At 38.3% G+C, this 14,467-nt stretch overlaps 1 protein-coding gene across 1 annotated transcript; it reads left to right on the top strand.

The window, feature by feature from the left end:
• The first annotated feature begins 12,904 nt into the window (after positions 1-12,904).
• On the top strand, positions 12,905-13,948 carry LOC134856219 (rRNA N6-adenosine-methyltransferase METTL5-like). The gene has a single exon (XM_063872562.1). It carries the CDS (start codon positions 12,994-12,996, stop codon positions 13,627-13,629), a length of 636 nt encoding a protein of 211 aa, XP_063728632.1. The 5' UTR covers positions 12,905-12,993; the 3' UTR covers positions 13,630-13,948.
• Positions 13,949-14,467: the final 519 nt, after the last annotated feature.

The following is a 14,467-nucleotide window of genomic DNA, read 5'->3' as shown; positions in this document are numbered from 1 at the left end:
GAAAACTTTCTGAGCTTCACCGAATTTTTCATCTTTGACAATGAGTTGGCATTTGGATGCTTTCACGTGGTAGCCGAAAAATTTATTCAGTGATACAATTTTATCGAGGACGGTTCGTAGATTGCTTAATTTACCGACTGCGTTTCCGTCGTCTGCGTACCATTTCTGGGTTACATCGTCTACTGATAAGAGTTTTATGAGGGGTATTATGGCTAGACCGTACATGGCCATTGCTAGTGGATCCCCCTGGGTTGTCCCTTCTTGAGAGTAGATTGTTTTTTTGTTAACGAATAGTTTAGATGGATTGGAGTATTTTCGATGTTTTTTCGATGTTTTTTAATGCCAGCTTTCGGTTCAGCGAGTTGAAAGCGTTTTCGGCATCTATCACTAAAACAGCATCGGCGGAAGTTTTGCTGTATTGATCTCTTAGCGTGTGGATTGCATATTCAATGCCACATTTTTGTCCTAGGCAGAGTTGGTAGTTTGAACCGAGCGACATGGGTTCGTTTTTTAAGCATTTAGTTATTGTTCGCCCTATTATCCTACGCATAACTTCTCCTATGCCTATGGGTCTTACCCCTGGATTCTTATCTAAGGGTATTTATCTGCATGCGTTATATGGTTCCATTAGTTCTGGAATTAGTTCTTCTGTGGCCAGTTTTTTGGCAATTTTAGCAATTGTTTTTGAAATTTCAACTGATTGTTGCCCGAAGTGTGTTAGAATACGTCTCCTTTCATTCGCATCGAGGCCAGATGGTCCATGCGATCCGTGCGTTCTCATGGCTGCCTTCTTGATATGTTTACCGTTTATCTGATCAAATATCGATGGATGGAAAGGAATTGTTTCGTTTGAGACTGGTGTAATATAGTTCTCATTAATTGGTTCAGATGGTGGGTGTTTCTCTATGAGAGTCTGTTCAACTGTCTTACCTTTGACAATCTCGTCGAGCAAGAGAACGCCTTTAGATGTGTCTGTTAGTTTTGCAATTGCGCTTGATATTTTTCCAGTGTTCATTCGTTTGTTGAACTGTTGTGCTTCAGTTTCAATTTTTCTTCTACTTCCTTTCAACAAGCGCATTTGCAGCGCCTTTCCTTCGTTATATAGTCCATCCAGGTCTCCGTCTTGCCATTGCTTAAGTCGCCTTGCTATTGTTTTGGATAAAGATCCATCAATTTCGGACTTTGTTTTGCACAGTAATAAGTGTGGAAAAATCATTGCTGCGTGCATTGCGAAGGTATTTTCTATTAGGCTGTTCAAAGTTCTATTGAGGGTTTCAATAAAGTTATAACCAACTTTATTTTTTGACAAGATCATAAAGACCGGTTTCCAGTGGACCACTTCGGTGTATATTTTCCTGGTGGTTTCTATGAGTTCTGGACAGGGGTTTGACCATGGGTCTTGTATTGTTCTGGGTTCTATAGTGGAAGACTCTCCTGAGTTTTGTGAGTGTGGGGCAGTGGAAGGGTGAGGGTGCACTTGGGGGAGCGTGGTTGTAGCTAGGGTTGGGGGATTGCATTCATGCTTGTCGTTAGCTGAATGAAATTGGGAAGTGCAGCGATGACAACTGAAATCGTCATAGTGATCACTGCTGCGGGCTAGGCCGCTGCATTTTACATGCATGTAGCCTGGGCATGTGAAGCACCAAACACCTCCGCCTCGCAGGCTGCTTTTACAAATAAGGCAGTGTATTTGAGTAGCCATTTTAGGAAGGACGGCGGTGTCAATTTAGCGAGAGAATTTATAGATTAAATTTGCAAGAAAATTTGTAAAGAAATCATTACCGTAGAACGAGAAATGAGTGCCATCACGGCAGAACATTTGAGATGTTAGATTTAGGTTGAGGTTATGCGAAACAATAAGTGTATGGGGGTGTACAAATCTATTTATCAATTAAACAGCACATGATTATGAATATAAATTTTGCGGTTTACTTCGGAATTATTACAGTTCTGATTGTTTTGGGGATGATCAGTGTCTTGGGCTGAAACTTGTTAGTGACGAGGTTAATCAAGTTTTTCCACTGCTGTTCTAATTCTTGTAGATGCAGCCTGTAGTCATTGTATCCAGCAACTATTGTTACTGTATTTAGGCGCTTTGGTCTGTATTGTAAAACTGTTTCAAACAGATCATTACTACTACTACTACTAAAAGACTTCAATTACCATTTCTGGTATAAAATACAAATAAATTGAACTAAAAGACTAACTGCGAGTAAATTTACAAGTGGAGCAGGGGCATTTTATAAAATAAGAACAAATATTATGAATGTCAAATGTTTCAAGGTGAGATGATAAAATAGTTACAAGGCGCGATTTAAGAATTCCAGGTGAGGAGAAATCAAGACGATATTGCTTGGTGAGGTAGTTGAATAGAGGAATGATACGATTGAAATAGTTGGATTTCGAGACTTGAGATACGGGAAACCGTTCTTCTAGGAGGAGATAATCATCATTTCTTGTGCCAAAATTGCGACGATATTGTACAAATTGAAAAACATCAAAATTATAAAAATTATTTACAAGTTTACAGAAAAATATCAGATCATAAAATTGCAAATAAAAGGTAACAGGAAACACAGACAATTTGCGACAGCAATCGATGTAGCTTAGAGAGTAGTTATTACATATCCACCTTAAAACTTTTTTATTAAAACGTTCAAACTTAACAAGGCAAGAGCGCTGGGGCCACCACGCTTGGGAGGTAGATAGGAGCACAGACAGCACCATAGAACGATAAAGGGTCAGCTTAGTCGAGAGGGGACATGAAGCGGGCACATTACGTTTAATTGAGAAAAAAGACTTCAGGGCATTATGTAAACGGTTCTCAGAGTGAGAACCCCATCTGAGATTACTGTCAATTGTTAGGCCCAAATCAGTTAGAACAGACACTTGAGAAAGAGTATCATTATTCAAGGATAGGTCCACTTGCACATTTCTATTGCTAAACACGATACAAAAGCACTTGTTAACGTTAAATTTCATCCCATTAGTCTGACACCAAAGGCTCAGATTGTGTATATCATCCTGAATTACTGGCAGTTGTGAAACATTATTCAAGATTTTACTGTCATCCGCAAACAAAAAGCAATTGGAAGAACAAGACAAAGGGAGGTCATTTATGAATATAAGGAAAAGCAAGGGGCCGAGCACACTGCCTTGAGGAACACCGCTGGAAACTAGACGCGGAGAAGAAAAGGAGTGATTAACTTTCACTATATGATATCGATTGGAAAGGTATGATGTGAACAATTTAATAAAGTTATCATCAAATCCGAAAGAAGCTAATTTATTGAGTAAAACGTTATGAGGCATTAAATCAAAAGCTTTACTAAAATCAAAGTAAACAGCGCAGCTGGGGATGTTGTTATCAAAGTTGTTATGAATAGCGTCGAGGTAAGCAATCATTTGGAGAACGATCGACCGACCAGGACGAAAACCGTACTGCTCGGACCGAAGTTTATGTCGGATTTTAGGGTAAATAAAAATAAATAGAATTCGTTCCAAGACCAAAGAAATACGAGGTAACAAGGATACAGGTCTGTAGTTAGATGTTTGGTTGCGATCACCCTTTTTGAAAACCGGAGTAACAATAGCCGTTTTCCAACAAGCGGGAAATTTACAAGAGGACAAAATAAAATAAAACAAAACATAAAAAATAGGAGCAAAAACGTAACTGCAAGATTTCAACAACGATGCTGGTAAGTTATCATGAGTCAAGGAAGAGCTATCGGGCAAACGGGTGAGCGCCGAATTAATATCATCAACAGAAAAATGAACATCTTGAGAGCAAATATCAGGGCGAGGGTTAACAAAGGGGACATATTGAGGCGATGAGTTGGAGTAAACCGATGCGAAATACGAATTGAACAGCTCTGCTTTCTCATGATCAGTGCGTGCGACAGCATTATCATGGTACAAAGCATGCGGGAGACTTTTTGGCTTGGAGATATGTTTTAAATACTTAAATGCTGAATTGGAATCAATACCACGGAATGAATCAAGGTAACAAATTTTGTCCAACTCAGTGGATTCTTCCAATGACCGTTTGAGGGTTGTGATGGATGAGTCATGTACCCCGTGATTAGGTTTTGCTTTACGTCTGATCAAGGTCTGCAATTTGTTATGGATATGTACGCTATGAGAACTGTAATAAGAAGGCAAATTAGCGCGTTTAGCCCGTTTTCGCTTGAAAAACATAGGATAAAGTTGATTCAGGAACTGGTACAACATATCGTGAGCTTCATCAACGCTTGAATAGAAAAAGGGATTAAATGTGATAAGATTTGTGCAAAATTCATTGAGCCGCCCAGTACAAAATGCGTACATAGGAGGAATGAATTCATGTATCGTATTGATCGACTCTTCAAGAGGAATATCCACAACGACAGAGATAATAAAATGATCGCTCACATCAAGACTCGCAGTTTCAATACACGACATATTACAGGTTGTAAAAACAAGGTCCAGGACATTTCCCTCAACGTGAGTAGGTTTGTCTACCACTTGAGGAAAAGACATGCCAAACAAGACATCACAATACGACTGTTCACGAAAGCAGGTGGAGGTAAAATTATTCCAATTTGAACGTGGGAGATTGAAATCACCAGTAATGACAAAATCTTTGTGGAGTATGCAGAGGCTAGAAACTGCTACTTCGAATTGTTCATAGCACAACTCCAACGCCTGTTTAAGGTTTATTGAGAATATGTAATAGTTACTGGAAATGGGTGGGAGGTATACGTTTACAATCAAAAGTGCGTTCAAGCGTGAGTACACAATAATGCCACAGATAAAGTCATAACCAGAAGCGTCAATGGGGAGAATTGAACAGGTATTGGCTACTAAGTCCCGGGTAGCAATTAACACCCCACCGTGGGACCCAGCCTGCCTGTCTGTACGGGCATTAACAGTAAACGGCGAGTCCAAGAAGACATGATCGTTCACAAAGTTGGAATCAAACCAAGTCTCTGTGATACACACCACGTCCGCTTGGTGCACAGTAAGATAATTAGACAACGTTATGCGTTTATTGAGGGAAATAAGACCACGACAGTTTAGGACACGTAAGTTTAACGATTGAGTGTTCTGAGACGTGGGCACTAGTCATACATCCTGAGATACATCAAGCCAAGTTCCGTCAATATATTGCGAAAGCTTGAGATCCCTGTAACGGAGACATTTTGGAACTACACCAGAGTTTAGCAATTCTCTCCGCTTGGCGAGTAGCTTGTGTTCTATCTCAAGCTCAGTAGATGATAGATCACGGGATATAAATACTTTACACGGATAATTTTTGAGTTTATGCAGAGAGGATAGGATTAAGCGTTTCTCAAATATTGACCCAACAGTGGCAAGTAAAGTTCTGGGTAAAGCACTGTCCGGTGCAAACTTCCCGAGTCTTCGAATGTCGGTAACTTGACATTTAACTCCTAAATGGTTGACCACTTCTTCCACTGACTTTCGATCAGACTGTAAGCGTGAGTTTATTGAGCCAGATGGTTCGGTGATACCACGGATCCGAATACTGCAAGTGTTAGCCGGGCGAAACAACTTAGGTTGAGTGTTGGCCAACAAAGACGGACCATTAGCGTCAGAAGGCACGACAGGCTGGTCAGCAATGTTTAGAGGAGATGGAATGACTCCCTTAACAGCCGTCTCAATCAGCGACGGAATAGTCGCCTCGAGCGTGCTCTTTATAATTTCATTTATTTTGGACGGTTTAGTAAAAGATTTTCGGGATAAGCAAAGGTTACAGCGAAATAAAAGAAACTTAGCTTTCGCTATTTGAGGGATAAGATCCGACGGCAGTCCTGAACACCCATAGTGAAACCATGAATCGCAAACGTCGCAGCTTATCCAATCTCTGCCCGCATCTTCTGCCTTGTTGCATTTTGCACACGTTTCGCTGTCGATGGTCGACGCATTTCTTAGTCGGGTTGGTGGAGCCATGCCGAATCTGGAACTTTTTAATAAGTTTATCACAACAATTAGGCTTTCCTCTTCTGGTTATCTTACTAAATCTCGCCTCCCAGCCGTAGGCGAGTGAAGTTTCCCTGGCGTAACTAGACGCAAGAAGGAGTGAGCTGGTGAATCGACCTCCAAATCGACGTCAGGTTGTACCACTCCTTTCTTTTTTTTCATCGCCTTTGCCTCAGCAATTTTAAACCCTAAGTGGAAGTATTCATAAATCACCCCAAGGAGCTTCCTTTCTCGCCCCAGTTGTCTGTGTTTGAGGTTGATGCCGCGATTCCAGGCAAGACGCATCCCTGAGTTCTCACAGAAACTAGTTATCGGGACTTCAAGGACCAAATATAACAAACCAACTCTAGTTAAATCAACAATTCACTCCTAACGCGGCGCATGAAGCGTTGCGCCGCGGTAGGAGTGAATTGTTGATTTTACTAGAGCTGGTTTGATATATTTGGTCCTTGAAGTCCCGATAACTAGTTTCTGTGAGAACTCAGGGATGCGTCTTGCCTGGAATCGCGGCATCAACCTGAAACACAGACAACTGGGGCGAGAAAGGAAGCTCCTTGGGGTGATTTATGAATACTTTCACTTAGGGTTTAAAATTGCTGAGGCAAAGGCGATGAAAAAAAAAGAAAGGAGTGGTACAACCTGACGTCGATTCACCAGCTCACTCCTTCTTCCGTCTAGTTACGCCAGGGAAACTTCACTCGCCTACGGCTGGGACGGCGAGATTTAGTAAGATAACCAGAAGAGGAAAGCCCAGCGCGCATATGATATGAAAACACACAAGCGGTAAATTTGAACAAAGAAATCTATCTATTTAATAAGTTTATCACAACAATTAGGCTAATAAAGTTGTGCAGGTTGACTACCAGTTGACCTCAAACTCGTATATGAGCCATCTGTAATATCATCCCATTTGTTCTTGGTCAGTAGTTCTTTGTTCAATTTTTTTTCAATTTTTTGAACAACTGAGTTATTCATATTATCATGTCTCTCAAATTGTTCTGATTGTAGCAGTTGTGTCACATCCTTCAGATGCCCGTTTTTTCATGACGCAAAACCAGACACCCTTATCAAAAGGTATCGCCACTAGTTCGTTGTTTTAGAGAGGAAGATATGAGCGAGATAAAGTCCGCTCTTAAGCGTCGTTTTAATAGCTAAGTAGAACCAAATTCTGAATTGAACCTTGGACTCGGTTCCAGCTCAGATGCGTTCTTTGCTTAGAAAAACAATCAGCGTCTACACAAAAACGAGTTAATCCGAAAGGCCGTGATGGAAATGTCACTAAGTGCAAAATTTGGGAATCCATTTATCACTGGGTCGTGAATGTCCAGACGCGGACAAGACAGTTACTCATCAAAAGGTTCGGAAACGCCAGGAAAATGCGTTCAATTTAGAATTCGAAGCTTGAGAAAAAAGTTTTAGTGGAAAAATTGGTTCGCCCTTGCCTTAAACATTAATTTACTTGACCAGATTAGAGTATCAGGCAAAATCGACCCGGAATGTACAGCAAGTGTGTGTGTGGACACCTTTGGGTAGACAGATATATGTCAAAGTTGTCTGAAAAAGACCTGAAATCCGTGGTTGTCAACAAGTGATACAACCGTGATGTTTGGAGATATGCGTACATAAAAAAACTCAGTTCAAAATCGTTTTTCCTGTTAAAAAAGCAGGATGGAAAGGTACGATAATTGCTGATGTTCTAGAGCGCAGTCTACCACTGCTACGGAGTAAAAGTGCGTTAAAGCAATCCAGCTTCAAGCTTGATACGGAGAATGATCGAGGAAACGTCTTTGGGAAAGATATTGAGCTTGGTGTGACGTCAAACGGTCATTACTTACTCCCCGTGTTAGAAGAACTAAGTACACAGAACGCGTTTGTCTCTATTCCGAATCTTCATGGAGACTTTGGAAGCTGGTAGAAGGCAATCTGGAAATTGCATCAACATTTCGGCCATTGCAGTTCAGTGGCGTTAACTTGATTGCTAAAAAACGCGAAGTTAGTGCTCTGAGACCGAAATTGCAAACCTATTGCGTACTTGTGAAGTTTGTAAGGTCCACAGTAAACCTAGTCTAAAACCTGTTGCAAGACTAACTGTTGCCCAGGATTCGAATCAAGTGATTGCCATGGACCTTCATCAACTCGGAAGCACTGTGGTATCTACATATTATGTGTGTCTTCAGCAGGTTCAGCATGAAAGTTTCTAGACGCCAGAGTTATTGTATCAAAGCTTACGAAACATTGGGTTTCTGTGCTTGGTCCACCGACAGTAGCCATTCTCACTGATTTTGGGGTGAGTTAGTAATGAAGTTCTCACAAAATTGTCAGAAATGTACAACATCAAAATCATGACCACAGCAGCCTATTCGCCGTTCAGCAAGGGAACTTGTGAGCGACACAATGCTGTCGTTACTGACACACTGGAGAGAGTGACCGCTGATTTTCCAGATTTCGTTTTGGATACTAGATTGTCCTACGTCTGTATGGCGAAAATTCCTGTTTGATTTATTAAACAGGTATTATGAAAACGTTTTTTTTCCAGATGAGATCTGGGTTTTTTTTTTTTTTTTTTTAGACGCTTTTTCGAAAAATTCGCTTTCCCAAAAAACTACCCGTCAGATTCTCATAAAAGTGGTACCAATGGATTCAGTAGCGTTTCACCTACCTGCCTGCATGAAATTTAGTGCAATTTTTACCCTACCCCACCCCCTACGGTCTTAGAAAAGCTTCACAACTCGGTACTTTTTTCACTTTTTGCCCATTTTTTCGGAAATTTTCGATTTCCTCAAAAACTACCCGTCCAGATTTGGGATTAAGGGTTTAATCGATAGACCAGGTTGTAGGAAACTCCCATGCACAAGCGGCTGGTCCCTAATTTGCTTAGGGGAAGAGCTATAGACTTAGGAAAAGTCACTTTTTTGATTTTTTTGCCTATTTTTTCGGAAATTATCGATTTCCTCAAAAACTACCCATCCAGATTTGGGATTAAGGGTTTAATCGATAGACCAGGTTTTTTTCAGGCTCAAATTTTTTTCTGGGTTTAATATGATATAATAATATATATCATCAATATTATATTATTATAATTTTTTTTTAAGTTCAGTTCAATTCCTTTGTTAAAACCCGGGAAAACTCCACTTTCGAACATCGAAAGTGTAAAAATTACGAAAACGTGATCGACTTCTAGTTTCGAAAATGATATTTAAATATCAGGTTTCCCAGCAAAATGAAAATTATGCCGATTGGTTCTGTTTTTTTTTGAAATTCGGTTAATTTTATCAGGAAAGTGTCAATCATAAATTGTTTTAGACGTTCAAAGAGCTTTAAGGCCATCTAGTTTTTCGTGTTAGTTCAAAAAGGAGTTCATTGACTATTTTCCAACTGTCTGTAGTCCGTTGGCTATGTTTACATATGCGAGCTAATGAGAAAAGTGTTGCATGGTGATTCGACGTTTTCTGTCCCAACTCGCCGATATAAATGTTCCATTAGGTGGAACTTTGCTGCATAGCATTGGCAATTTATTAGCAGCTGTTACTTCTTTTTGATGAGTTGTTTTTTTTTCAAGCGCCTTTGGCACAGATACGGGAGTGTGAGACTCCTAATCTCTATATAGTGTGTACATTTCTGGTTTTTTGCATAAGTTTCATTTTTCAAGACATACATTTTTTTCATTTTGTGAGTTTTTAGAGCTACGTTTTGCCGTTTTCCGGTTTGCGTTAATGAAAAAAAGCTTCACGTCTGTTTTTCAATGATAACTCTGATAGTTTTGCAATGTTTGAGTCGCACAACAAATCGAGTTTTTTGCAACGTATATTGCACATTTCTGTAGTCAAAATCTAAAACATTTCAATCATTTTAACCTAATAGCGTTTGAATGACTGTTCTATAATGTTCGCTCAATTAAAAAGCATTCAGCTATGCTTGTTGTATGGCAATTTCAGCCAGCTGGGCAGCAGTCAAGACAGTGATTCAGGAAATCTAAACGCAAAATTGCCAAATTTTCTCTGCTCGATAACCCAAATTTCTCCCTTCAACAAATTACACAAGCCATTGCGTGAGGCAGACCCTCACGAGCACTCGATCCGGGTGGCCTCTTTTATGTTCTCAAACACCTCAAACCTTTTAAACTTGTTTACTTGACTTATTTGTAGAAACTTTTAGTGTCTGATAGTTTTATCCCTCAATTGTTGAAAAGTTTCAAGGTAATCACCCTGCCCAAACCTGAAAAGGAACTATTGTGCTCCGCTGTCAAAATTTTAGAGAGGCTCATCCATCCCTTTTTAACAGAGCACCTCCTAAATGCCACACACTAACACGAGATTGTAGGAAGAATTCCATTGATCCAGTTATCTCAAATTGGCTTAGTTGTCTCAACCTGTGTCATTTTTTTTGAAAAAAGCTATAAGTCAGTTTATTTTTACGTCATGCAGTTACTGTATCAATATTAAAATAATCAAACAGGTCTCTCCAGCTTTGAGCTGGGCCCCTAGTTAATTTTTACAACAATAACGGATTCACTCCGTCACAGGTCATGTTAGGAACAAATCAAATAGTTCCGAATATACTGACAAATACATAGATGATTTTTTGTGGATGAGATAAAACATTAGCAATGCAGTAATATGTGTAAAATATTTGAGTTGGTGGTATGGCGAAAATTAATTTTTACAACAATAACGGATTCACTCCGTCACAGGTCATGTTAGGAACAAATCAAATAGTTCCGAATGTACTGACAAATACATAGATGATTTTTTGTGGATGAGATAAAACATTAATAATGCAGTAATATGTGTAAAATATTTGAGTTGGTGGTAATATACTCATTTTAATACAGGTTTGTGTGTCTCTACTGTAATGCATGTGACTCAGTTCAAATGCGGGTAATATATTCATTTCGCTGTTAATTAGTAATTACTGGCTGCAGTGATTACTCTCAGGCTACGCGGACGCTCGCTGTAATGCCGACCATTTTAATAATATTCTCATGCCACTACCTGTCGCTGTTATGTGTCTTAGTGAGAATCATCACAACACTTGAAAAGAAAGTGCAGTTTGTGATTTATATTGTTCTTGTATTTCAGATAGTTGTGCCTCAATTGATGTATTCAGTCTTAATATGTTTTAATTAACACTTCCTTCCCACATTCTTGCAAGCGCTGCAACACTGGGGAGTCTTCTTAGTGATGTTCATCAATTCTCTTGACAAAATGCCGCTTTTGGAGGGCATAGGTGGAGTTACATCCATCCACTGCATGTAAACGATGGACGCCATCCTTTATTGCTTTGAGTTCTTCCGCAAATCAAGGAATGAAAATAAATCTGTTGCCGTATCTTTATTAGATTTATCAAAAGCTTTCGATTCTATCGACCACGATCAATTAAAGAACAAATTGTATGATTTGGATTTCTCTGTATTGGCAATCGAAATGATTCATAGCTTTATAAACAATAGACAGCAGAAAACTGTCTTAAATAATATGGAATCCAATTGGATCTCACTTCACCAAGGCGTACCTCAAGGTTTAATTTTGGGTCTCTAATTTTCAACTTATACATAAATGATTTGAACAAAAAAGTTAACTGAATTTTGCAAAGTGTTACAATATGCAGATGATACACTACTATTTTGTGATGATAATGGCATCAACAATGCTCTACAGCTATTGCAAAAGTCCTGTCAGAATTTGTCTCTATTCTTCACAAAACATTCTCTGAAACTCAACACAAAGAAAACTGAGTTGAAAATATTTAGCAAAAATTATCCAGGCAGAAACCTCAATTCAAAGTTCAGTATAATATTAGATGATAACAAAATAGAAAAAAAAGTCAGAAGGTAAGTATTTGGGGTTAATTCTAGATCAATTTCTAACCTGTCAGGGAGAAGTTAAAAATATTAAGGAAAATGGCTTGCGGGATCAAAACCGTACAATCGATTAAAAAAACCACTGACAATAAAAAACCGATTATTGAAACGTTTTAGTCATAAGCCATCTGCACTACACAGCAGTACTATTAAGCAGTTTGACATCCAATCTAATAATATCCCTTGAAAAACAACTCAGTTGGGCAATAAAGACCTGCTATGACAGAAAAAAATTGATTCTTCATCCGATCTTAAGCTGGAATACAACGTACTTCCGGTTTCCTTGTTTCTCGATTGGAAAATAGTTTGCCATCAATGGAAAATCAAACATAAACTACTACCGGCATACACAAAAATCAAGTACGTGAACAACATAATTGACGAGAACAAAAGAACTAAAAAACTACACTTTCAAGTAAGATTCAGCAGCCATTATATCGAAAATTGTTTTTTTTTTCTTTCAGAAAATCAGTTCTTATTTGGAACCAAATTCAAAATGCAAATTCAAACATAAACAGCTGCAGTTTAACTTACAAGACTATGAAATTTAAATTTAAGAAATATTTTTTATCTTTTTTGCGTGAAGATCCTTCTATGGCAACCTATGGAAAAACAACATGGAAACAATTTAAGTTTATTTGATGTTGAAATTCGAACCATTGATTTAAATATTTTGTAAATAAGTATATACTTATAAGTATAACCCAGAAAAGTCGTTTGACTTACACTTGCTTAATAATAATAATTATCATTTTGCAATTGAAGTGTTCATTTTTTTGTAAATTCATATATGTTTTTAATTTTCGGGCGCTGAAATTTTTTTTATGCTCCGAAAATTTCGCCAAATTTGCAGCTAGTAGTTGCGATGGATTGCCTCGATATTTTGTTCTCAAAATAAGGGTTGAATTTTTCGACCAGTTTTCGTTTCCTTTTTTGATACCGAGGTTCGGATACTATCCCATCCGTTCATTTTTCCGGATATTGATTTTCAATCCAATGTTTACGGTTTTTCTTAAAATGGTTTTCCTCAATGCCTACCAAAATCACCTGCTGATCCAGCTTGCTGAAATTAGGTTAGTTTATTCAACAAAATTAGTTTTCCAGTCTCAGCAGAAAGGTCTGTTTAAGAACAAAAATATTTTCAGACATAAAAGATGAAACTCAAGCAGCTGACAGCTGAATTGCAGAAAATTGACAGTTTCTCGAAGCCAAAAGTTCATTTGGAACAGTATGAGACACCACCTGAGCTAGCCAGTGAGATGGTTTTCAGTGCTTTGCAAAATGAAGATATCTGTTCTGATAGTAGAGTTGTGGATTTGGGATGCGGAACTGGCATGCTTGGAATTGGAAGTGTTTTATGCGGTGCAAACTATGTTCTTGCAATTGATATTGACGAAGACGCTCTGAGTGTAGCGCAAGGGAATGTAGAAAATATTTTGAATAAATCAGTTATCGATTTCATGAAAGCTGATATCAGAGATTTAAATTTTTTGTGTTTCAAACCGGCTGTAAATTTTGACGTCGCCTTCATTAACCCACCATTTGGCACGAAATCACGCCATGCTGATATGAATTTTCTGGAGTGCGCCAGCAAAACTTTGGGATGTCGAACCATTTATTCTTTTCACAAAGGCTCAACTCGAACACATGTTTTAAAAGCCGGAACAGCTTTTGGATTCAATAAATGCCAGGTTTTAGCAGAATGTCGATTTCCCATTTATCAAACGATGAGAGGGCATACTAAGAAGTGCGTTGACATAGATGTTGATCTCATTCGCTTCAGTCATTGATATCTGAAAATCAAGTTGACATGATTCGACGAGTAATTTGAATCCTGGGCGAAATTTTGTTGATGTAGCAGTGTGTCTGAATTCGGAATCTATAACGAGTCAAGATCTTTGTTTAAGATAGAATATCATAGATGCCTTGTCCTTAGATACGAGAGCTGAAATGGACTGCATTATATTAAACTTACATGATTAAAGCTTTCTGGATTCATGTATGTAACATGTTTATTTATAGCAGATTATTAGCTCACACTGCCAGCTATGATGAAATCTAGACATAGCCTTTAGTCACTAGATATCTTGTATTAAGTTTTTTTAAAAATAAAGGCCTTGACTGTGAATCGAGCAAAGTCTTGATGGTGAATCGAGCAAAGTAAAAATATGAGTGAAGCTTTGGTTTTCAGCTGTGGTAAGTTTTTACACATTTTTGGCGAACAGTCAAAATGAGTAATGTTTCGAAACCAGATTTAAAAGGCTTGTTTTTGTTCATTAGTCAAACTTAAGACGCCTTGACATAATTGAGTGGTATTTTGTCATTGGCTGCGAGAAACAGATGAAATATAAAACACTGATGCGCAGATCAATCTATAACTCCTAAAGTTGCCTTTGCATTAAGTCTTTTAAGACCGGTTGTTTTAAATGAAACAAGAAAAGTCAGTTGCTGTGCAAGTCTTACAATGTTTCCACCACATTGTTTAACTTCAAAAAACGATTAAAAAAATGAATTAGACTTTTTGTCAAAGCTTAATTTTTTTCTACTCTTACTGGGTATTATGGAAATCAGCTCATTAAATCGTATATGATTACATAAGTAGTTCAACTTACAGCTGTAAAATTAGAC

This window comes from Symsagittifera roscoffensis, unplaced genomic scaffold, assembly GCF_963678635.1.
Source record: "Symsagittifera roscoffensis unplaced genomic scaffold, txSymRosc1.1 SCAFFOLD_271, whole genome shotgun sequence".
Lineage (NCBI taxonomy): Eukaryota > Metazoa > Xenacoelomorpha > Acoela > Convolutidae > Symsagittifera > Symsagittifera roscoffensis.
This window is presented reverse-complemented; position numbering and strand designations above follow the sequence as displayed.